This window comes from Lathamus discolor, chromosome 13, assembly GCF_037157495.1.
Source record: "Lathamus discolor isolate bLatDis1 chromosome 13, bLatDis1.hap1, whole genome shotgun sequence".
Taxonomy (NCBI): domain Eukaryota; kingdom Metazoa; phylum Chordata; class Aves; order Psittaciformes; family Psittacidae; genus Lathamus; species Lathamus discolor.
In genome coordinates, this window is record NC_088896.1 from 11,974,895 (window position 1) to 11,999,821 (window position 24,927).

The 24,927-nt window shown below is 57.3% G+C and overlaps 1 protein-coding gene and 1 long non-coding RNA gene across 11 annotated transcripts in view; one reads left to right on the forward strand and one right to left on the reverse strand.

The window, feature by feature from the left end:
- Nucleotides 1-1,100: 1,100 nt before the first annotated feature.
- The window catches only part of BAIAP2 (BAR/IMD domain containing adaptor protein 2), a 43,687-nt gene continuing 19,860 nt past the window's right edge, over nt 1,101-24,927 (reverse strand). The window contains exons 4-17 of one of the 10 annotated variants that reach the window (XM_065693974.1): nt 24,794-24,855; nt 24,546-24,617; nt 24,074-24,211; nt 13,778-13,930; nt 11,540-11,767; nt 10,737-10,938; nt 10,167-10,368; nt 9,990-10,058; nt 9,274-9,436; nt 8,967-9,065; nt 7,536-7,570; nt 7,076-7,082; nt 5,097-5,187; nt 1,101-2,992 (exon numbers count right to left, since the gene is read on the reverse strand). In XM_065693974.1, coding sequence (XP_065550046.1) covers nt 2,967-2,992; nt 5,097-5,187; nt 7,076-7,082; nt 7,536-7,570; nt 8,967-9,065; nt 9,274-9,436; nt 9,990-10,058; nt 10,167-10,368; nt 10,737-10,938; nt 11,540-11,767; nt 13,778-13,930; nt 24,074-24,211; nt 24,546-24,617; nt 24,794-24,855 — 1,547 coding nt within the window. In that variant the 3' untranslated portion in view covers nt 1,101-2,966. Of the gene's footprint in view, nt 2,993-5,096; nt 5,188-6,812; nt 6,944-7,075; nt 7,083-7,535; nt 7,571-8,966; nt 9,066-9,273; nt 9,437-9,989; nt 10,059-10,166; nt 10,372-10,736; nt 10,939-11,539; nt 11,768-13,777; nt 13,931-24,073; nt 24,212-24,545; nt 24,618-24,793; nt 24,856-24,927 lie in introns of those variants that run through there. The other 9 variants (XM_065693973.1, XM_065693970.1, XM_065693967.1 and 6 more) reach the window with 9 other exon arrangements.
- LOC136021583 (uncharacterized) lies at nt 3,316-5,374 on the forward strand. The gene is made up of 3 exons (XR_010615834.1): nt 3,316-4,138; nt 4,513-4,617; nt 4,764-5,374. It is a non-coding gene; the product is annotated as an uncharacterized LOC136021583 (long non-coding RNA).

Here is a 24,927-nt window from a genome sequence, read left to right on the forward strand (position 1 = left end):
TTGATGCGATTTTAAGTTATTGCTGCCAAAGAGACGTAACGAGTCGGGGGTGGGGGGGGGGGCACTCGTGGTTCTTCGTTCTGGTTTCTTTCTTTGTTATTTTTTTAATCCATTTGAGGCTTAGGATCATTGTGCAATTCCAGCTTCCAGCAGGAAATAATGGAAGTAAGCGGAGCTGAGCGAAACCTTGAGATCAGGGCTGGCTCCTTTGGGGTCTATAGACCAAACCCTGAGGTGAGAAATGCACCCCCCCACCCCAGCCCCCCAGTCCCATGTCCCGCAGGCCCCGCTGCCTCCTGGCACCCCATGTACATGGGGCGAAGGCACACGTGCTCGTGCACGGACACACACACACGTGCACGGACACACACACGTGCAGCCACATGTGCCGGGGCTGGCGCTGCGGCTCTCTCCATGCCAGGGCTGGCTCTGCCTTGGCACAGCTCCGGCACTGAGCCGCCGCTGGGTGCCCAGCCTGGTGCCGGGCACAGGCGCTACCCCACTGCCCCCCCCCAGCCCAGCCTGGAGCTGTGTCCCCATCACGAAGCTGTTGTCCCCAGGGGACAGACACAGTCCGGGGGGACCCCAGATTCACCTCCAACAGCCAGGGCGGCCGTGCCTGCCCTGGACCCCCCCCGCTGCTGATTGCTTGTCCCCCAGCAGCCGGTCACTGATGGCAATTCCTGCTTTATTTGTTGTATTTCAGCTCCAACCTGGCCTGTAAACAGCTCCCCCCCAACCCCCCCTCCCAGTTCTTGCAAGCCCTTCCCTTCTTGTGCTTTGCAGCAGGGGGCTGATATCCCCACACTGGCTGGTGTCGCCCATCAGCAGTGGTACACCTAAGGATATCCCTTTCCTGCAGCACCCATCCTGCTGCTCCCCAACCCTGCTCCCCTCCTCTACCCCCCCGTCTGCATCCTGCATTGCACAGGCTGACTCAGCATTGCAGGGGGGTTTGTTCATCCCCTCCCCAGTCCCCCCTTGCACCCAGGGTGATGGGATGCTGCTCCTGGCCCCCCCCCCCCCCCTCCAGCCCCCGGGTTTGGTCTATGGCGCCGCAGGTCCCTGCCTCTGGAGGGCAGCATGAGGACAGAGCTGTGTCTTGGAGAGTTGTTTTTAATAGAAAGGCTATTATTACATCGTCTATTTTATCAATACGGGTCATAATCGCTGTATTTTTTATCAGTGCTGATTTCCATACAGCTCCCAGCATGTGTGTCAAATAGCATCGGGCCAATAATAAAGTTTTTAAAATATCTGAAGCTGTTTCCTGCCCGAATCATTGCCCAAAGGCTGGGACCAGGGTGGCTCGGGATGGAGACCGAGGATGCTCCAGGGCCGGGCGGATGCCTCCAGCCAAGGGGAACACCGAGGGGGGGGGGGGAGGATTTTATTGTTCATAAATTTTATACTTTTCTCATAAAAAATTATTTCAGGTTACATCTTGCAGGTGCCACAACTGAAGGAGGTGCAGCGGAGCCCCGGGGGCTGGCTGGAGCCTGAGGGGGCTGCACAGGGGTCCTGGGGGGGGCTAGAAGAGGACAACGCTGGGCCAGTGGCCAAGGGGATCCCAGGCATCCCCCTCCTGGGCTGTGACCCCCCCCCCCCAATCTGCTGCTCTGCTCCCCAGCCCCTCACTCCTGCCCTGTGTGGTCCCCATCCATCTGCTCCAGCCCCAGGAGATGAAGCAGCAGCGCATGGACCATTGAACCAGCCCCTTTCCTGCAGCAAGAGCCATCGCAGGGGACACAGCAGCCATGAGCCATCACGTCTGAGTGGGCAAGAGCCCTGCCTGCACGGAGACCCACCAGCAGCCACCCATGTGCCCAGGGCTGCCGGTGCGCAGCAGAGCACCCGCTGCACTTGCGAGTAGAAAGTGCAAATATGACAAATACAATGGAAAAGGCAAAATCTCGAAGGGCTCTGCCCAGCGTTCAACCGCTCGCCCACAGGAGACAGAGTTCCTGCCTGGAAAACCCTCTTCTCCCCGTTTCCATAGTGAGGATGTGGACCCCGTGCTGGCTCGGGGCGAGCGGCAGCGGGAGCTGTGGGATCGGCCCAGGAGGCAGCTTGCTCGTGGGCGCACATCCCTGCAATAAGCTTAACAAGTGTGTGTGTATATATATATATATATTTCTTTTTTTTTTTTAACCTATATCTATCTCTTTCTCTCATGCAGCTCTAGTAACAGAGGAAGAGCAAACAGCCAAGCAAGAGGTCTGGATGGGAGAGCCTGTCTGCGGGGAGCAGGGTGCCCCCTCGCCCGCTGGGCACCCAGGCACCCCAAGGCACGCTTAAACAGAGCGCTCAGCCCCAAAAGGATCACTTTTCCTAGCTTATATTTTACAGCAGTACCGTAATTCCCACACAGACTGGAGCCGTCCCCGTCCCGGCGGGGGCTGTGGTACCAGTGTCCCACCACCTCCCAGCCTGGAAACTGGGGTCTAGCAGGAGCTGGGAGTTGCCTACGGCAGCCACCACCCCTTTGGCTTGCACAGGGTATCCCGGCTATCCTGCCTGTACCAGGGGTCCCTCCGGCTGGGCAGGGGGAGCAGAGAGACCATCTCCCCAGTGCCATTGCTGCTCCGAAGCACAGCTCGCCTCTGGAGAGCTGTTTTCCAGCTGAGGCCATTCTCCCAACCATGGTGAGCTGCTGCTAAGCCTAGAAGCAAACTCGCCTACGGGACACGCTGCTGTTGTGCAGCAAAGGACAGGCTATGGGGCAGTGGTTTCACCCTCTGCCACCGAGGGGAACAAGCTGGGTCTAGAGAAGCAAGAACTAGGGCACTAGCGGGAGCCTTTGGCTTTCAAAGCAGCAGGGTTAAATAAACTCCGCCTGAAGATGATGTCCTGGCAGGCGGACATGCAGTGGTGAGGAGCAGGCGGCGGGTGCCGCGCGGCACAGGGGGCACCGGCGCTGCATCAGCTGATGAGCGGCGCCGAGCGGTCGTTCGTCACCGTTGGCTTCAGCTGGACGTTGGCAAAGGGGTTTCTGCAGAGAGAGAGGAAGCGGTTTAGCAGGAGGGAGGGGGGCAGCGGGGCCTGTGAGGATGGGCACGGGCACAGCGAGAGGCGACGTGGAGACACCCCCAAAAGCTTTTGCTGTGCTCGGTGCAGAGGCTGCGCTGGGCACCCCTCGGGGCTGAGCACGAGGCCATCAGAGGTCCTGGAGCCACCGGTCGCATTCCTTCCATCTGCCTGGGACCAGCAGCGTTTGGGAAGGGGTGAAGCTGGAAATGCTCTGCCCTGTGAGCCCCTGGGCTGAGCTGCTGCCAGCTCCTCTGCTTCTCTGCTTCTCTCCCTGTTAAAGCCATGGTGGATGTAAGACATGAGCTGGCAAGTGCTGCTGCATGCGGGGCATGCATTCTACCTTGCTCTCCAGCAGGACTAAAGCTGGGGCTGCTAAGCAGGGAGCCAGGGCTGGAGAAGCTGTTCTAAACCCCTAAATCTAAACCTCTAACTCATTTCCACACATGAGCAGCCTTGTGCTGCTATGGGGGAGAAGAGAGGGAATTATGGCTTCGTGTTTGCTGTGGGACTCGTGGGGACCCTCTGGCTAAGAGCAGAGCATCCAGCTGCGTGCAGAGGATTTGTGCTGTGCCAGCTGGGAACCCTTTGTAGAAGTTCAATATCCAAGAAACAAGCTGAACGTGCTGGAGGAGCTCAGCAGGGCCACAGGACCGAGCACAGCCCAGCTCCCAGCACACCAGCCCTGTGACCAGCCAGGCTTTTACCTACCTGGGGTAGCGGCAGCGCTTTCCAGGGCCAGCTCATTGCTGCCACAGCCCCGGCATGCACAGGTCCTGTGGCTGGAACCAGGGACAAATGCTGCTGTGACACGGGGAGCACCCTTACCTGCCCCAGGAGGTCCCCTCTGGGAGTTAACTCAGGGGGTGCCGACAGCTATCAGGACACATCAGGTCCAAACATGCACCAGCACAGCAGCCAAGGGAGCCACAGAGCATCCCTGTATGCCCCTGGCCCTCCTGCCTGCGGACAGCCAGCCCTTCCTCTGTCCCCATGGAGCTGCACAAAGCCTTTTCCCTTCTGCAACTGAGGCGATGGCCGTGAACCACAGCAAAGCCACCTCTGGGCTACCAGCCAGTCACAGCCCTGCCATCCCCGGACAGGGGTGCAGGTAAGTGTCAGCAAGACAAACATGACCATAAGGTTAAGCCATGTTAGGAGCAGCTGTGATTACCTCTACCTGAAGCCAAGCAGCTATGGGACACTGGGGACATCCCTCCGCAGCAAGCCCCCAAAGGCACTTGTTGCCTCCCCCAGCCCTGCTCCCCTTCCATCCCTCACCTCTCCAAATGCGCTTTTGCTTTCTTTAGAAGATAAATGGCTTCTGCTTAAAAATAGGGTAATTAATTTCCCACCTAATTAATGCAGCTTCTTAGATCACTTTCCCCCCAGGATGCCAAAATAGATTCTCAGGACTGGAGGGAGAGGAAAGGTTGCTTTGATGAGTCACCAGGGATTGTTATTTAACCGTTTTTGTTCTGGCAGAGAAGAGCCCTTGGGATGGGAGCCCACAGCTGCGGCAGGAAAACCAGCTCATGGATCAAAGAGAAACAGGGAAGGGGCTCTCCTGGGCTCCGCAGTGCCAGCGAGGTGGGTCCCGGCTCCTGGGGAAACTCCTCCCTCCCTGCCCTGAGGCCACGGCTGGGATGAGGAGGCTCCAGAGACACGTCCCAGAGGTGGTCTATAAGCAAAAGAAGCTGCTCAAAGAACTTGACATTAGTGTGGATGTGCTCCAGGGCTGGGGACAGCGATGCAGCGACTGGTGGGACAGTGGTCGCTGGACACCTACAACCAAAGAGGCTGGTTATGGGGAGCAGGGAAGCAGCAGCTCAGCATTCCCAAGGGAAGCGTGGCCCCAGCGGTCTGCGGTGCAAGGAGCCGTGCGATGCGGCGCGGTTACACCGGGAGCTCCCGCCACCAGGACAAGCGGTGACCGGGGGAGGGATGCGCTCAGCCGGGGGCAGGGGGGAAGCAGAGCGGTGGCACCGTGCCCGCGCAGCCCCGCGGCCGTCACCCGCTGCCCAGCGCCAGCACACCCAGGGCTCGGCCCCCCGAGACCATCAACTTACTAACTACGGGCAGGGGCAGCTCAAAACCTGGCCACTTCAACATCAGGGCTGCAAGGGAAAGAGAAGGCAGGTTGGAGGACACCGGGATGCGCTCCGACCCCTTGGTGGGAACAGAAGGTGTTGGTTAACGAGAGGCACCGGGCTGTGATCCCGCACACAGCGCCTCCGGACAGAGGAAGCAGGAGGAAGAAGAAGAAAAAGGAGGAAAAGTGGTGTTTATGGAGCTGCTGGTGCTGCGAGGAGGGGAAGGAAGGGCACGGCCAGCCGGGAGCCACCTGCGGGGAGGAGAGGCCAGGCATGGGGGCGGGGGGAGGCTACGGAAGGGAGGGGGGCAGCTTCCTTCCCCCTGCATCGGCATCGCCGCTTTCCCACCGCCGGGAAAGCGCAGCCGCAGCCTCGCCATGCGACAAGCGCAGCATCGGCAGCATCCTCCTCCCCTCGAGATGCTCACGGAGCAGGGACCCAGCCCTTAAACAGTTTTAGCTGCTCCCGCTCAGCAAAAAGCTGTTTAAAGCCTCGGGGCTGAGCGCGGGCCGGCAGCACCCGGGTATCCCCCGGCCTCTGAATGCCACGGGGATGGAGAGGAGAACACAAAAAAAAGGCATGGCAGCGTGCAGCGGGCGATGCGATGGGCAGCACACAGGCACGGCAGCCGAAAAAGACACCGAGGCCCAGCTCAATGCAATAAATAAAACTTTTATTCAAACAAGAACTCAGTACAGGGCACATTTCTCTCTCTGGCTTTTAAAAAAGGGTTTTCAGCACTTTACAATCTCCATACAGGCTTCACTAGGCTGGGGTGGGGTTTCACACCCCCCCCCCCCCTTCTACATTTAGTCATTCAGCATGAAATATCCTGTGTTAAAAATCTTTAGCAAAAGGACATCGATGCAAGAGGGTCTTGTTACAGTCTGCCCATAGGCGAGTATAGAAAACAAAGCCGTGTCCGTGTGTGTGTCTATTGCCAGCAATGTCCCAGTAAACAGGCAATGTGACAGGTTGTAAAAATCACACCAGAAAAAGAAAGCGTGGACAGCTTTGCAGTGGAGACGGGCACAGGAAGGGCTCTGCACCCCGAGTGCCGAGGGGAGACCCCCGGGTGCTGCCGAACCCCCTCCCCGGCCAAGCCGGGTGTGGGGATGCGGCCCCGCACCCGCCCCAGCGCTGACGTGAGGTAACAATACCTTGCTACAAAAAATATATATATATATTTATAAAACAACCAGGAATAACCCTTCCAGGGGGGCTGCCGGCTGCGCCCCACGGCCGGCGGGACCCCAGCCCTAAAGCAGCCCTTTCCCCGGGGCAGGGGGCTCTGCGCTATCCCCTTCTCCCAAAGCCACCACAGTGGGTGGTTGGGTGGAAGCGGATGAGGCTGGGAACAGCATCCCGGGTGCGGGCATCCCGGATGCTCAGTAACAGTACGGACACCAGAGGCCATGCATATTTGCTCCAGTGTGGGAGGTTGTGTCCAGGCTCGTGCGAGGCGCTGGCAGCCCCGGAGGAGGGGTGATAGTGCATCGCTAACGGTCACAGGGGGTACAAAAAACCGGGTCCCACTAACGTGTCAACTGCATCCGGGCTGCTGCAAAGCGAGCGCAGCCCCAGCGGCAGTTTCTGCTCGGAAAAAGGCTTCAGAAACAAGGGCACTGTGAACACCGGGGTGGGGGTGGAGAAGCACCATGGTTTCCTTGAAGATCACAAGAGTTTAAAATCCAAAGGAAGTAGAGAAAGAGAAATGAGGGGGAAAGAGAAACAAAAAGAAGTGGGGAAAGAAGCAGAAAGCTCTTCCAAGCAGCCGCTAGCCAAGGTGTCCTCACACCGTTGATACCAAACTGCCACTGCCACTGCGGAACAAAGCACAGGAGACTGCCAGAGGGGCCGGGACCACGGCACGCACCGCGAGGCAGCACCGTGCCCGGGAGCCCAGCTCCACAGTTCAGTGCCATGGGGACCGGCACTGGAGGGGGGCAGAGAGCTTGGCCCCTGCCCATCACCGCTCAGCTCACAGCCCCTGTGTTTGGGGCTATCCCCAAGAGTGAGACAGGGCTGCAAGGCAGAGCGGATGGGGATGGAGGAGCTCCTGGGTGGGAGAAGATGCTGGGGAATGATCCCAACAGTGTGAGCTCTCCATGGCCCTGCTATCCAAAGGAGGCTGAGGAGGTTGACTCTCTCTGGAGGACCATGAGCCCATGCGGGGTGCAAGGTCAGGGACACAGGGGCTGCCCCAGGACCTGTCTTCCCCTGGAGACGTTGGGTCCCTCCATGCTCGGATGAGACCTGCTCCGTGTTCTCCACCACACAACCTCATCCCCACCACTGCGCATCCCCTGGGGAGCCCACACAGGGACCCCCATGGGGACACGGTTCAACAGCTTCACCCAGAACCAACACAAACGATTCACTTGCAGGTAATGCGACAGGAAGGTGAGGTCTTACCTGCTGACCGACCTCGTCCCGTAGTCATCGAGACCCTGCGGAGAGGAGGGGAGGAAGCGTGGTGAGCGGTGGAGGACGTGGGGCTGAGCCCGTTCAGGTGCCACCGGAGGGTCAGACCAAAGTGCATCAGGACCCAGGGCCAATGCATTTGGAGTGGAAAGGGGGAGATGGAGATGACTTGAATGGGATTTAGGGAGCAGGAAGTAAAGTGGCTCCACTCTCTTCAGAGCAGGACTTTATCTGGCAAGCCAAGGGAAAGCAACAGGCAGGAGAGCCCCAGTCTGCTCTGCCCAGCCCGACTGAGGTGCACAGCTCCAGTTGCTTTTGAGATGTGAGACACTTGAAAAGGGATTGAACAAGTCACCAGTGAAATGCTCTGTGGAAGGTGTTTCTCTGTATTAACTCCCACCAGAAACCCACAGGGTTTTGGACCATTTTCTCCTTCAGCTGGTACTGAACAGCCTGTACAGCAGGGAAGGACTGCACTGGTCTGAGGAGCAGATGGGGACCAGGGCTGGAGCATGCACCTTGAGGACATCGCTCCTTGGGTGAGGACTTGCCCTGGGATATGACCATGGAGCAGCTCCATGGGACCACTTCAGGAAAGAGCAGGAGTCACTGGCCATGCACCATGGATCAGAGACCCATATTCCCATGGTCCCAGCAATGCTCCCAGTCACAAGACCCCACATCCAGCAGCAAACCCCACTGGGAAACCCCAGCAGACATCAAGAAGTGGGGCTGCAGAGAGGACCAGATCCCACTGGATCTGCTGCCTCTCCAGAGCATCCTGCTGAAGGGTCGGGTGCTGCATGGCTGCCTCTCCCCCTCCTCATCCTCTCCCCATCTGCCAGCACGTGCCAAGTGCTCTGGGGAAGCCAATGTGGCTCATCCTCATTGTTCTGGTGGGGAAGTCCCACTACTCCAGTGGCTCCTGGGTAAAGCTGAGCTCATCCACACGTGCATCCTCCCGTCTCGTTATCTCAGAAGCCCTGAGCTCATCTTGGGCACCACCAGAGCCCTGGCCAGGGTCTGCCCCAGCCCCATGCGCTCACCCCAGCATCCCCACGGGACCATCACTGGCTTGACCTGGCCTGTGCCAGAGAAAACGCTTCCAGCTGCCTGTGAACAGCCTGTTTCTGGTGGGAGGCTCCCATGGAGTCAGCAAGTGTTGTCCTTTGGGGGTTTACGGTGGCATTTTGTGCCATTTGCTCCCTGCGCCTTGCCTGTTCCGCCGAGGTGACCCAAACTGGCCAAACCTCCCCATCCGCTGCTCTCCTCTCCCACTGCCGCCCTGCATCCCCCGTCCCACCTCCCCAGCAGAGATGCTCAGAAGGAGATGTGGCTCCAGGCAAGGCGCATGGATCAGCAGGCAAAAACAGCCAACTGCCCGTAAATCCCAAGGGAAACATTGCGTGTGTTCGGACTTACTGCTGTCGACCTAGTGTAAGGCTTGTAGTGGGCGGAGGGTGGTTGGCAGAGGCCACTGGAATAGTCTTTAATTGCACAACCATAGGGCATTAGGTAGTCCTACAAACAACGAACAGAGGTTGGAGAGCAGCCCTCCGTGGACTGAGAACACGCTTAACACATTTCATCCTGCTTTAAGACCACCGGTGGGATGAAGAAGCTGCGGACACCCGGGCCCGGCTCCGGCCCAGGGATTTGCCCGAGCATCTCCTGTTTACAAAGCATCCCCCCCGAGCTGGGAGCAGCCCCCATTGCCCCACGGGCTCACCTGGGAGAAGGCGGGCACGGCCACGCTGTACGGCCTCTGCTTGAAGGTGTTGGCACCTTGTGCCGGGAAGCCTTGGGAGGCCATGCCGTAGTCCGGCGGTGGGATGGCGATGTCATCCTTGTCCAGCAGGTTGCCGGTGCTGCTGCTCTTCCCTTGCTGCAGGCTGGGTAGGGGGGACCAAAGCAGAGGCATCAGGAACAGGCCAGCCCAGTTTGAGACCCCCCAGGCTGCCCGTCCACCCACAGCGGGGGACCCCATGGCCAAAGACCCCCTGAGACAGCTACTACCTGCCTGCGCTGGGGGTTATTCCTGACAACATGCACTGTGCCCTGGGAAAGTGGACTACTCATGGAGCCATGGAGTGGGTTGGAAGGGACCTTAAAGCTCCTCCAGCTCCAACCCCTGCCACGGGCAGGGACCCCTTCCACTGGAGCAGCTTGCTCCAAGCCCCTGTGTCCAACCTGGCCTTGAGCACTGCCAGGGATGGGGCAGCCACAGCTCCTCTGGGCACTCTGTGCCAGCGCCTCAGCACCCTCACAGGGAAGAATTTCTTCCTAATGTCTCATCTTAATCTCCACTCTGTCAGTTTAAAACCAGTCCCCTCTGTTCTATCCCTACGTGTCCTTGTAAGAAATCCCTCTTCATTCATCTCCATCCCAAGCCCACAGCTCTGCCCTGGGAGTGGCGCAGCCACCCACCCAGCACAATGCTCCTACCTCGTGTGGACCCGCTCGCTGCCATCATTGTCAAGGACCCGTGTGTAGGAGAAAGGAAACCAGCCCCTCCTGGAAAGCAAAGGCAGGGATGAAACCGAACCCACATTTACACACGGAGGAGCCAGCCGAGGCTGCACCCGCGGTGCGGCGGCTCCCAAGGGCAGCCCTGGCACTCACAGCTTTGTTTTCTCGCTCTCCCCATAGTGCCAGCCGTCCCGCGCCTCGGGCACCAGCAGCGTGATGAGATCGCCCTCCTTGAAGCTCAGGAGGGTGCTGTTATCTCCGGCAGCGTGAGAGAAAATGGCCTGCACCCTCGTCCTGCCGTTCCTCTCGAGCCCTGCGGCCATGGAGCTGGACCGTGGCAGTGTCTTGTTTTCAGCTGCTGGGAGACAGAGACCAATGAGCATCTCAAAGTCCTTCACCCCGTGGCCATAGCCAGGCACAGCCCAGTGGGACCAGGGGCAGGACAACCCTGCCAAGACAGGTCCCCAACCCTGCTTATCTTACCCATGTGCCTTCACTTTCCCACCCTCATCCCGGGTGCTCTTGGCATCACCCACCAGCCATGGCTGCTCCCTGCGCAACATTCCCCAAGGTTTTCCTCCCAGAAAACCCACATCAGAGTCCAGTTCTGCTCATTTCCTAACCCCCGGCTCCAGAGGCACAAGCAGCCCTGTGCCGGAGGGGTACTGCCGGGCTCTGTCCCAGCACCAGCAGCATCCCCGTGGAGCACGGACGGAGCCTCACCTGAGGCGTAGCTGTTTTTCGGTGGCACGTTTTTGCGAACTGGGAGTGTGTTGGAGTAAGAGTCACTCAGCTGCTTCTGAGGCTGGGGAGGAGATAAAGATTTGGGCTGTGCTGGCTTCATCTCAGACCAGTGGTTGTACCCGTCACTGTCTGGGCCTGAGACTCCGTTCATCACCGGCATGGCCTCCTGCGCCGACATGCGCTACGGAGAGAGGAGAGGAGGGGGGGGAAGATGGGGAATGGCTTCATTAGGGCATCCCACCGCAGCTCCCGCAGCGGGACACAGCGCCGGGGAGGTGGCTCACAGCAACCAGAGCTTCAGGCTGGTGCGCTGAGCTCCCACCTGAGACGAACTGCTCTGGGGGAGCAGTGGGGTGCCCTCTGTGGTGTCTGACTGCCCCGAGCTGACCTGTACCTGATAAACCCCTGTGGGCTCAGCTCATGCCTCCGCACTGGGGGACCCTTTTCCTGCCATGGGTCACTCCCAGTGGTTACTGGGGTATCTCGGTTCAGCCCCACAGCTCTGGGACCACCCTGACCAGGCGAGTCCAGTCCCCCCCCAAGAGACTCTGCAGCCCCTGCCCCTCTGGAAGGGAGGGATGGGATGGGGACAGGCTGCCCATTCCCATGCCAGGCTCCTTCCCACATCCCAGGGCAGCACATGCATGGAGCTGCCCATCCCTGCACATCAATGGCAGTCCATCAAGAGGCAACTTGCTGAGGACAACGGTGACACTGGCCCGGGCTCGTCCCTCCAGCTTTGCTCAGAAGGGCAGCACAGCTTCCACCATGGAGATACTTACTCCTACAAAAGGTGCCAGCTCCGGGGGGACAGGGAGAGGTTTGGCACCAGGGATGGGGTCAGAGATGATGAGGTTGGATTTGGATGTAGACAGAGGGCTGGGCATAATGGTGCCATTGCTGCTGGCAGCCATCTGCTGCATCAGTTGGATAGCGCGGTCCGGGATCTTGTTGGGATCCGAGCAGGACTGCTGCCACAGCGGCAGCTTCTGTGTCAGCATCTCCTTCCCCTGCAATAGAGAAACGAGGTGTGAGGGCACAGGAGCTGGCCTGATCCAGGCCACGAGACTGACTGGCTCCTCTGTGCATGGCATGGGTGCGATAACAACAGGGACTTGCCATTTCCAGGCTCTGCCAGCAGCTGAGCCAGGAAGGTGGCATGAAAAATGGAAAGGAGGGAAGGAAAAGGGAATTTATCTCCCCAGCTTATTCTGATGTATCCCGCGTGGGGCAGCTCTCAGCCACTGGGCTCCTTCTGGAACAGCATCAATGGACCAAGCAGGGACACAAACCTGCCCGAAGGCCTGACAGGGCTCAGCCTGTGCTCTGTGCTGTCACCATACCCCAAGGAATGAGCTTCTCGTTTAGGGCTGTTCAGCCCTGGCAGTCTCTGGCCCTGGCGCCCTGCAGCTGAACCCCTGTTCCCTGTCCCTGGTGCAGAGGGTGACCTGACGCCTCTGACTGACCTCTCAACTGGTCTCATCGAGGGACAGCTTGGTCCCCGTGGATCAAAACATCAATCCGAAGGTCCCGGAACGTTTCCGCACTGGCGCCAGAGAGGCACAGCCCCAGCACCCAGCCTCTGAGCACCCCCAGAGCCGCAGCAGTGGAGCGGGTGCCAGGCTGGAGCAGGGCCAGGCGCCCACCTCGCACATACACCCACCGTGCTCCGGGGGAGCCACCCGCAACGTCCCCCCTGCACCATCACCCTCCCCGGGCTGCTGCTGCTGCCACAGGGAGCTCTGGGGTTCACGGTGCTGCAGCCACGCTGCGGGTGCCGGCACCCTCGCGCCTGCTGATCCCCCCGCTCCCGCTGATCCCCCCGCTCCCAGGGGGGACGTTCCCCCCTCTGCTCCACGGGGGGAGTTCACATGTGCCAAGCACGCATCCAGCCCGCAGCGCAGCGCGAGGAGCGCGCTGACTAATCCAAACTCCTGCTCCGTGGTGCCAAGCGCGGCGGTGACAGATGGATGCTGTGAGCAACAGGGGGTGGCAGTGGGGAACAACCAGAACAACGGGAGCATGAGGCTGCAGGAGCAGTGCTGGTGTTCCCAGCCCTCATCCGCACGGGTTCTGCTCTGGATCAGTGCAGGGAGCCGCTGCTCCCCAGGCTGGCTGGCAGCAGCTCCAGCCCCTGGACCAGGAGATATGGGATGCCCAGAGGGGATTTGGAGCAGTTTAATCTCTGGTTTAATCCCCACCTTGCCAAGGCCAGAGGGTAAGGCACAGGTTGAGCAGGCAGGCAGCACTGCCTGACTCCAAGCAGGAACGGTGCTGCTTTACATTTCTTCTGCTTTTACAGGTCATAAAATCACAGAATGGTTTGGGTTTGAAGGGACCCTAAAGATCATCTAGTGCCAACCTGTTCGGGACAATGAACTGAAGCGGGAGAAACCTGACTGGCCTTTGCCAGGACAGAGCCCTCACACCTCAGCGACTACAACATGCAGGAGGGGTGAACCCAGCCCCATTCACCTACCACAGGTTCTCCTGCATAGGTGAAGTTGTGCCATGGAGGGACTGGACTGCTGGGGTGAGCCAAATGGCACAATACACTGCCAGGACCCGCCATCACCACTCGACCAAGCCAGTGTCGGTCTCATCTACCTCCTGCAGCCAGAAGCTGCTTTTGAGATGCAGAGCAGCACCATGGGAGACGTGCCCCTTTGTTCTGAGGAGGGTGCAGTCCTGCATCTCCCAGTCCACAACACATGCGTCTCCCAGGGCATCCTGTCTGTGGGTCACCCACTGGTGTATTCCTTCCCCCCTGCACCAGCCGCAGCTTTCAGGATATCAGCCTGTTCTATAGGCAACAGGAGCATCCACCCGGGACCTGCAGCCCTGCAACTGCAGGAGCACGGCATCAAGGCCAGGTTGGACGAAGCCTTGGGTGGGATGGTTTAGTGTGAGGTGTCCCTGCCCATGGCGGGGGTATTGGAACTAGATGATCTTGCGGTCCTTTCCAACCCGAACTATTCTATGATGCTATCAGACTGGCATCTCCAGTGGGACTGACTCACCTTGGCATGGTAGGTGATCGCACTCTTGGCTACTGCACACTGTTTCTCCACCAGGAAGCAGAACCGTCTCCTTTCTTCCGTGAGAGCTGTCTTATAGCCATCAGAGACGTAGTTTTCCAGCTCACCTTGCTTGTTGCTGATGGCTTCGATGTACTAGAACAGAAAGAGGAGCAGAGAGTTGGCTGCCTTCATGATTTTGATCGTTTTCCTCTCCGTGGGCAGGGCAGGGGATCACAGAATGGTTGGGGTTGGGAAGGACTTTAAAGCTCATCCAGTTCCAGCCCCCTTCCATGGGCTGGAACCGGTGCCTGTGCAGCAGCATCCCCTGAGAGGGGTCAGCAGCGCAGCAGGCAGGGTGCTCGCAGGGTGCTCGCAGGACCCCCCCGCACAGGACACGCACACGTGTACCTCCAACCCGCCTTTACTCACCAGAACCCCCCACGCAGAGGCGCTGACTCAGCACGTGGGCTGGGAGCCGGGACGAGCTGTACCGGGAGCAGCCGCCTGCTCACCAAACGGGCCCCGGAGCCGTGCCCAGGCGCTGGCACCGGCACTGGGGGTGCCCGGATCACCCGGGCTGGCAACGGAACCCACAGCCCCGCGCTCATCCCCGCAGGGCACAAAGCACCGCGACCCCCAGCGCAGGCTGAACACCCCCAGCGCCTCCTCTGCTGCTGGTGGCTGCGCCGAGTCTCTGCTGCCTGCCCATCAGTGCCTGTGAGGATGGACAGGACCGCGCTGCTGAGAGCCGGGGACCACAGCGGGACAGCACTGAACCCCTCCAATACACAACCATAGAATCATAGAACAGTTAGGGTTGGAAAGGACCTTAAGATCATCCAGTTCCAACCCCCTGCCACGGGCAGGGACACCTCACACTAAACCATCCCACTCAAGGCTTCGTCCAACCTGGCCTTGAACCATCACCAACACTGAACTGTGACCTCTCAGCCACAGCTGAGCGGCGCTGGGGACACCAGGACTGTGCCAGGGCAGGGCTGCATGCTGGCACAGCACCTCCGTGCCCGGTCACAAGCAGCACCCGGCCACCAGAGCAGCCGTTCCTTGATGCTGCACCCCGGGGCTGTGCAGACACCGGGCCCCTGCCAGTGCCTGGAGCAGCGGGAGGCTCCTCTGCTGGCACAGGCTCGGGCTCCCTCAGTGTGACTTCTGCCAGCATGGCTGTGCCACAGAGGCTTTGCCAGCGCCATATGGAGCATGGAGGCAGCACATGGGGCTGGGATAACTCAGCCACACAGGCTGACCCGTGCGATGTAAACGTGGCACATGGGAGGGCTTCAGAGCAATGCTTGGGACAGCAGGGCTGCTGCTCGGCCCCACCGTCAGCATCCCTGAGCACAGGGGGCATGAAATGTCCCCAGCTCCCTGACCCAGCCGCTTTCTCCTCCCTCAGTTCTCTTGGGATGCACCCAGTTCCTCTGCAAGAAGCTTCCACCCTTGCCGCACTGTGAGAGCGGCCACCAAGCCTCTAAGAGAAGCATCTCCCTCACTCACTGCTGTCCTGCCCTCCAACACTCCTTGCCACCAGCTCTTCCCCAGGACAGCAGCACCACACTGAGAAGCCACAACCAACCACACAGCCCAGGCAGTGCTAAACCTGCTTCAGGAAGTCTGAGCTTCTCCGAGAAAGGAATTAACTGGAAATTCAGGGTCCAAAGCAGCTTTAGCTCTTCCTTCATGTTTAACAGTTATTTTTAGCATGTTACAATATTTATTAGCAGGCACATAAACTGGAACAAACCTCAACAAAAGCAGGGAGATTAAATGACGTCCCAGACTCCAAAGGGGGCTTTATTTCAAAGCTGGACCTTCTGCTGCTCCAACCCTGCTCGGAGCATCCTCCCAAGAGCAAACCCCATGCAGAACTTGTGTTGCACCCAGCGGGTTTTGGGTCTCACCACATTCATCAACATGGGTGGGGAAAAGAGAGTAACCGAGAAATGGGTAAAAACCCTTGTTTCGAGGAGTAATTTTTTTCCCCAAATGAAAAAATCTAGCGCAAACACCTGCATTTAGGAACAGAAATAAATGAAGGTGACAGAGCTGACGGCACTGGGTGCAGGAGCAGGAATAATGGAGGTATTTGCATCACCCCCAAGCGAAGCCGCAGGGAGCGCTCAGCTGGATGGGGACTGGCAGGGACACAGGGGAGGGCACAGAGGCACCGGGGCCAGCACGGCGCAGGGAAGAGGCAGCAGCAGCCCCGGGCACATGCTGGCGGGTGGGAGCAGGCGGCTGTGGGAGGATGTGAGCAGGGAAAGCATCATTCCCTGGAGTGGGCTCAGGACCCAGCACACCGCCTCCTCCTGGGTATTATTAGCCCCGGGAATAGTACAAGGACAGAGCCCAGAGGCGTCAGCAGCGGTGATGGGAGCCAGGAGAGAAGGATGCTCCAGCGCCAGCCCAGAGAGCTGCAGCTCCCCCGGGGGCCAGCGCCCCAACCCCTTCATCGCAGTTTGGTATGCTTGGGATGGACCGAACCCCACTGTCCCCACATGCCTGCACCACAGGTACCTCCTGAAGAAGCCCCGTTCCCTTCTCTCCAGAAGGAAGTGGTGGGATGATGCTCCCCCTCCTGCAGAGCCCAGCTTCTGGAAGGAAAGCACAACCCTGACAGCACCTGAAACAGGAGCGCTGGAGCAATGCGGACCGGGACACCCTAACCTCATCTTGCTTAATCTCCTAAGTGGGCCATCAAGAACGAGAAGGTGAGGAGTGAAATGAGTCCACCTCCAGCTAACTGGGCTCAGTAGCATAAGGACCATCGCACCATGATTCAGGATAACAAGCTCCTGAGCAGCAATGGCCCGGGTGCAGCGGGTGGGCAAGGCTCAGCTCTTGTCCAGAGCACATCATACACTGCAACACAGGGGAAATTCCTCCTCATTTAGCAATGTTAGGTTTTTAATCGTGATTTACATATGCAAATTAAAGCCTTATTTACATCCCTAATTTCAACCTTGTTTTGCAAGTGTATTTTTAATTATTTCACTACAGAAAAGCTTGTCTTAATGGCTGCAGCCAGTTAGAACATGTCGACTGCAAGCAATGAGCCTGTGCTCTAAACTTAGTATTCTCAGCACTTTATATACTTTATGGAAATATGCTTGATGTGCCATTGATTTATTCAAGCCTGGTTTACACGTTATTACATTACAAAATGGCGAGCCGCACTCCTCGTTCACGAGACAGCTTTCATTTTGGATCTGCTCAAAATGACAATGGGCTTTCAAATAATGCACAGAAAGGCAATTTAAATAAAAACCTGGCTAAATATGCCAGATGCACAGGGAAAAAATGCAACACACCGAGCACGGTGCAAGATCTCACTACTCTATGCTGAGGGAAGCACTGCCTTTAGCCAGCAAGCAGTGCTTTACCTGCAGCCTGGTGCCCATTGGGCTCACTGCTGCTGCTCAGGTCTCCTTTCCCCCCGCTATGGGGGGGGATCGTGACCCATCCTGCATTTTGAACCCCCAAAACCCCACATTTCTCAGCTTGTCACAACCTGACAAGCAGTGTAAGGAAGGTGCCTCCCTCCTGGTGTCTTCAGGCTCCGTGGCTCAGCAGCATCTTCTCTAAGACCTCACCAACAAGCAGGTACCGCTCAAGCACTGCCTTTAAGTTCAGACCGTGGTTTAGGCTGTCTAACAACTAACTTCAAACGCAGAATTTCAGTTTCATCTAAATAAACCCCCCAGTTTAAAGGAGGAAACGAAACCCCATTTGTGACCTGAGCACTTGAGGGGCAGGAGCCAGCTGGGGCTGTGCTCGCAGTGGTTACGGCCGTGCCAGAAGCCGGAGCACGTGCCAGAGCCACCCAACAGCTCCAGAAACCTTTTTCTGGGTTTCTAGGCTGGAGAAACCTCAAATAACTCCCCCGTGCCCCCCCGAGCACAGCACTTCCAGTGCACCGGGAGCCGCTGACCTAATTAGCAATGTCAGTGTGCGGCAGCGCCGGGCAAGGGGCTTGGTTTAAGATGCTGCCGCAGCTCAGGATCTGCTGCAGGCAGAGCGATGGCTCCTGCCTGGCCCGGGGAAGCTGCAATCCTAAGGCAGGAGCCTGGTCCCAGCACTCAGAGAGCACCACCGGTGGTGGCTCAGCCAGGGATGCGCTGATGGCTGGGGTGATGAGTGATGCTGGAGCAAAGCTTGGCCATGCTGAGTCCCCCCCCCCCATAGCCAGGTAATGTCCACGCTGAAACCAGATCGAGTTACCTAACGGGTCAGACAGTACATTAAGGACAAGGCAACATGAAAGAGGAAAGAAGATGCTGCAAAGTCCCCGGCTCAAGCAGCAGCTGTCGCCCCCAGCACAGAAAAGCCGGGGCACACAATGGCCCTGCTGCTTACAGTGACATCCTCTCATCGCCACTCTAAAGCTGACAGCTAAAGGTGTGTGAGGATGGAAAAGCAGCTGAGAAATGTCAAGACCCGGGTTCTTTCCAAGCGCACGTGGCAATCGGTGTAGCTAGCGCAGGTGAAACGGCACCATCATCCCTGAGCTTCAGTCAAGCTTCCAATAACCACCCTTCCTACTGGAAAAAAATTAGTTCAAACTGTTCTATCCAAGCCAGGAATGTGCAAACGCGTCAGGAACAGGAGCCAAGGGCACTGCCAATCACCATGAACACGACTGTGGAAATCATCCTTACATGTATTTACCAACCATGAGATGCCTCTGTCACAGCCAGTAGTGCAGGCTGAGGGAAGGACCAGCCACAGGGACAAGAGGGAAGCAGCAGCAGGCAGCAAAGCCACCTTCCAGGGGTCACCAGCCAGCAAAGCCATGAGTTTTGAGAGCAGAAAGGCAGAACCCAGGATCACACAGTGGGAGATGCAGAGCAGGAAGGGGACCGCGCCTCTGTAGCAGCCCCAAACACAGCTCTGGTCCCATGGTAGGACAAAGAAAAAAGGGGGAGGGAGAGGACTGTGGGCTGTGCTGGACCGTTGTGGCAGGCTGGAATAGCTGCAAGGAGTAAACACCAAGAGAAGGGAGGGTTTATTTAAGGAACTACAAGGGAGAATAACTGGAAAGTCCTGGGATAAAATAAGAAAGAAGTTAGGCTGATTAACAGAGGGAGAGCATCTAAGCTGTTGAGTAGTCTCTCAAGGAAAAACAGCTGAAACTCTATCACAGCATATAGCCAAAGTGAGGAAGACAAGAAGCGTGGGGATCCCCAGCTCCAGTGGCTCCTGGGGAAGGATGCAGCTTCTCCTTATTCCCAGAATTCACTCCTTGCATGGAAGCTGGTGGATCCTGGAGCAGCCTCAGGGGAAATGCCATTCCCTCCTTGCTCCCTCCAGCCTCCATCATCACCCAAGTGTGTTACAGATGGAGAGGGAAGTTGGTCAGTTTGTTTAGCTGGACACAGCGATATCCAGTGATGGATTCAAGCCCTGGGATATCATTGGCTCTTCCCAGCAGAGCACAGCTGGGAAGGAGACCAAACTGCAATAGTAGTAAGGCAAATAAAGCACCAGACCCAAACGACATCTCCAGACAGGGAAGCTCTTTCAGTGCCAGCACCGTGGTACCCACCAGCCTGGAGTGCCCCAGCTCCATCAGCCAAGCCCCTCCCTGGGATGCTGCGGATGCTGCTGCACTGATGGGTATCAAAGGTGAAACCAGACTCAGAGCAGCTCCTAGGGAGCACTGCCCTGCTCCAAGGATGCCAGCCTGCCTTTGCTCCCCTGGGAAGGGCTGTCTCCCCTCATTACGCTGCCTGTCTCACACATCTGCTCATCAGGGCATCAGCCTGAGCCTTCCTGCACTGTTCCTGCAAAATGCCATCCACGCACACATGTGATATTACATAAAACAGAGCAAAACAGCAGGCAAGCGCTCTCCCAGCCGGCTGCGCGGGGGTTTCAGGATCAGCTGCTTGAGCTGTTCCTCAATACAGGGACACCCTGATCGGCGATGCACAAGGTTGGGTACCAGAATGCTCCTCAGACATGGCCCTGACCTGCACAGGCACAGGGACCCACAGACCAGCTTCCAGAAGAGGCATTTGAGGCATTTCAGTCCAGATAAGTCTAAGACTTCCCCTCCCTGCACCCCTGACTGCATTTGCTGGGTCTGGGCACTCATCCTAACTCAGAGTTACCTGGAGCCACTGAGCTTTTACATAGCTCTTCCCTATTTGACTTTCACATAAGCCCTCATAACCTGGTTTGTGGAAACTCCTTATCAGTGAGAGCTGCTTGACCTCTACCTAAAATTATTTCTCCTGATGGGAATCTCAAATGAGGTTTCAATTACAAAAGCCTATAACCCCCTCCCCCCAAGTTATTTGGCACAGTGGTATTTAATGCTTAAAATATACTCATAGGAGTAGGTGTGGACAAAGACAGATCTGGGCAGGAGCTGAGCTCAGTGTCCACAACCCATAAGCCAGTCTATGCAAGGTTAGGAAGAAGAGGGAGCTCCCTCTGCTCCCCCCGGAGTTACCAATGCAGCTGCGCAACCGGCATGGATGTGCCCAAACCCTTTTGCCCGGGTCAGGCACAGCCTTTCACCGCAAAGAGCCACCTTCAGCCTTGCTCTTTAGGATGAATTACAGCCAGCTTCGTCTCAGGCTGATGGAGAAATCCAATTGTTCATAGAGCTAATATGATTTGATAAATAGTTTGAACCAACATAACTTCATTGTTGAGCTGCTGATTCAATCAAGGTCCTAAACCCATCGTGACCTTGATTTCGCAGCTTGATCACAAGCAGCGTTTAATGAAATTACAGCAGTTTAGCTTCCTTGGTGATTGTTTCACCTGAATGTTGTTTTCATTCTTCTCCATAAAAGACGTGAAGTGAATGGCATTAGTTTACTCTCCCGGTTCTCAACACAGGTCAAAAAACCCCTCAGTAACTGCATAACTAAGATGAGACATTGGAGGCAGTTTGGTGCCTCAGCTTTCATTCCTCGTGTTTAACAAAAGCTCAGGACTGATTCATAAGGAACAAAAACCCCAGCTTTATTGTGACATTCAGCACTAACAACCTACAACCACAGCATCTCTTTTGACCATGACAGACAAAGCTTTGCAGATGGAAAATCACTCCTGCAGCCTAATTGCACTCTGAGCTGCTTTTAAGCTACGTGAGTTGTCTTTACAGCAAACCACAAGGTGTTTTACATCCCCAACCATTTTAATCCCCTCCTCACCTATTAAACTCCACAAAACGAGCACAAGAGACAGTGGCGAGATGATGTGAGACCTGCAGACAAACCTGGATCAGCTCTCGCCATGCAACAAGTGACTGATGCAGCTCAAGAGATGCCTCCTGCAAGCGTCCATGAGCATCATGCTGCTGCCTGATCCCAAGCAGACCTCAATCCCTGTGTTCCCAAAGCTACTGCCCACCAGCCACAAGAGAATCAGTTATGTGCAGTGCCTGCTGAATATCAGCATTCATTTCTGCTTTACAAAGGGGGATAATCTAAACTGAAGAGTCACAGGTGAGAGGTTTGGGCTGATTTGTTGGGTTTTCTGATCACTCTAGCAGAGCATGGAGACAAACCACGCTGGTACCTGGCTCAGGTGAGGGCTGTCCTCTGCCCCCCAGCAAAACAGAGCCTGAATGAATCTCCCACCTCAGCAGTGAGGGGATGTTACAGAAACCACACCCTGGAGCTCCGGACAGCTCTGCCTCTCCCACCAAGCTCATCTCACCCACCCGTCTCAGCAGCGATGACAGGATGCGGTCACTTAACAACTGGTGAAAAGGCAGAAAGGAGCAACTCTGCTTTCTGCAGCATTAAATACAGAGAGGGATGATGACAGAGCATCAGACTCCTGGCTGCCACCTGCTACGGTAGCTTAAGTGGATGAGTCTTCAAAAGCAGAGTAAGATGTTATTGCCTCCTGGAAGATGATGACTGATGCAGCTACCAGGACGCTTCCATCCACAGCAGCTTCCCCCATTACGAGACAAGTCATCTGCAACAGCCCATTAGGAGAGCTGCATCCAGTTGCTGCTCATCAGTCTGTGGTCCCCAGGCACCAGCCTGATGAAGTCTTCAGCTTCCCGCAAGCATCACCAAGTGCCTCCTTGGAGGTTGCTGGGGTTTTACAGGCCAGCTGCAGGGTCAGCTAAACAAAGTGAGCCCCATGAGAAAGGATTCTGTGGGGCAAAGCCCCTCAGTGCAACACCAGCAGCTCTGCAGGTGCTCCTGGTTCACCAAGCCTGGTTTCACTAAGCCCCACATGAGACTCCCAATGTAGCTCCAGGCTGGACCCATCCTTGCAGCAATACCCCACTCTGACGCCCTGGTAAAGGTAACAACAGCATCAAGGGTGGCCTCAAATCGCCTCTTTTCCTGCTGAAAGGGAATACCAGCACTGCAGCAGCCACAAAGAGAGGGAAAACTGCTCTCTTGGCTGAATTCAGCAACTTAACTTCATGTTTTGATCTAGGTTGGAAAAGAAAGCAGCGAGCAGTTGAGCAGTCTCATAGCTCTTTAAGCTCAAAAGCCATCATAAGGCTTTTTGAGAGATAAGCGCTTCCTAAATACTTACTGCTGAAAGATTAAGAGAATGAAAGCCTGATCCTGTTTCCCTGCCCAAAGCTCCTGTGCTAACAGGACTACCCCATCCGCACCGCATCCCAGCGGGAGGATCAAGCCACGGCTCCTCTCCCACCGTATAAAGCCGATCGCTGGGATGGATTTTCTCCTCCTCCGATTCCAGGTGTGGGCTGGGGATCCCGGCATGGCAGCAGCCCGGGGGGGGGTTTGGCAGGAAAGGGGTGGCTCTGGCAGCGGCTCTGCTCTGTTGTCCCTATCAGCAGCTTTCACAGTTTGGGGATAACAAAGGTCTGATCCCCGCGCTCCCCACGCTGCGCCTCGCAGGGCTCTTCCTGCGCAGCAGGAACCCAGAGCAAGGGCTGCTGGAGATGCTGCTGCTCAGCAGCGGTTTGAGGTGCTCAGCTCCCACCAGCAGGGCAAGGGCACCAACCTGTGCCCACCAACACCTCCTGCCCAGCGCAGCGCCGCGCCGGGGCTGTGAACAGCCACGAGCTCCACGCCACACACGGTGCCTCACCGCGGGAGCCGCACGCCGAGCCGGGGCGGGTGCCGGCAGGTGCGTTGCTCTCCAGCGCTCGCTCTGATTCACGCTACCAAGACAATGACTGATTCCCCAAGTTTTAGCGCAATTAATGTCACTTCCCCAGCACAACCTTTGTGGTAGCTATCTGCTGATGGCTTTAAATGCCACCCTGTACACAGCCCCCACGAGGGAAGTGCCACCGACATTTAGAGCCCCGTCAGCAGGCACGGATCACTGACACGTTACCAGCCTGTGGCATCCAAAGTAACAGGTCCTGGTCCCAGCACAGTGCATGCTCTCATGCCTCACACGCAGGGGAAGGGATTTCTGCCGTCAGGGTTCATTGTCCCCTTTTCAAGGTCCTATTCACGCTGCAATCATTCAGTGGCTTTAGCTCCACCAGCAGCAGCCGTGCTTTCAGACAGAGCGGGTTTGCACGTAGGTGCATCAATTATTTAAGGTTCCCACATTCCAGGCGAAGCTTGAACTAAAGGTTGGAGACCTCAGAAGACAAACTCCTGCTGTGAACACATCAGCAACCTGAGTGCTGCAGCGCCTTGGCACATGCTGCTCATGGCTCTGGCACCAGCCAGGGACGTGCCCTTGGATGCTCTCCATCAATATCCCGACCCCAACTCCATCCCTACAGGAAATCCCAACACCCAGCCTCCGAAACGCACCCACCCTGCAGCACAGCCACCCTGGCACGTGCCGTGAGGGATCCCTGTCCCGCACAGCCACAACCTGATCAGCCACCCGCACGTGGTTGGTGCGGGAGCCCACACCGTGATCACACCGCAGTGATTCACTGCGGCCGCCCCGGCACACACTGAAGCAACCACCACCCAGAGGAAGGTGGATCTGGCACAGCAGGAATTAGTGATCTTGAGGGGTTCATTCATTAAAGCACCGGGAGTGGTGGATCCAGCAGGTTCATCACCACCGCACCGCCCAGCACAACATCTGCCGTCAGCCTCCCCCCGCTCCGTCCTCACCAAGGGCAGCCACGAGACCAATGTGCTCCATCACGGGCTGCCACCTCCTCCCTATCCACACCTCCCACATCTCACCACACTCCTAATGCTGCTGCCCCCGTTCCTCTGGAGAGAACAGTGAGCCTGTATCTGAACGCTTGTAAGAAGCTGGCCACCTCTAGCGTGTGGTACCCAGCACCCGCTGCCCAGGTCAAGGATGCTCGTGTCCCTCCCATGTCCCGGGTCCTACCTGCAGCTCCTTGTCAGAGTACTTCTGGGGGTTTTTGCTGCCTTGGCTCTTCTTCCGAAGCTTCTTCAGCTCTGCCTGGCACTTGTCGAGTGAGTCCCCTTTGCTCCTTTGCTCTGTCTGGTATTTTTTCAGCGCAGCCTGGATGTGACAGGAGAAAGCTCTGAGCAGCTGAAGCCAAACCTCAGCCACAGCTCCTGCTGCCAAGGGTTGGCAGAAGCAAGCAGGACCCCCCCCCCAGCCTTTGGGAGAAGCAGGTTCCCCATGGCCCGGACAGCAAACAGGGACTTGAAGAGTGTGACATGGGGGGAAATGCTGTTCTGTGCGTGGTGATGTGTGATGGTCAGAGACCATCAGCAACCAGGGGCATGAGCAAAGTCTGGGCACACCCATCCTTGGAGGGGAGCTGGGCAGCAGGAAGGGAAGACACAGAGATGGCCAAGCCAGTGCCAGGCTACACAAGTCCATGACTCACACTCAGGTACCGGGAGTCCAGCTCCACCTTCTGCTCCAGCTGCGTCAGGAGCTCGTTGTGGAAGGACTTGAGCTGCAGGCAGAAAGAAAGGACACGGTTCCTTGGGGAGTGCTGACAAACCCTGCCCGGGGAGCGCCGGGCAGGCAGGGGAGCGGGTGTCACCCAGGCAAGAAGTGAAACCCATTTTGCTCGGCTGCAGCACCAGCAGAGCCCATGGCCACGAGGAAAGCCTGGCCACCCTGACTCACCATCTCCTCCAGCTGGTTCTGGATCTGCCGGTGGACCTCTGCCATCTGGAAGAGCACATCTCCTGCAAAGATAAGACGCAGGGAGGGGGGTTGAGGCACCAAGCTCTAGGGGACACCCCTGGGCTGGGGCAGAT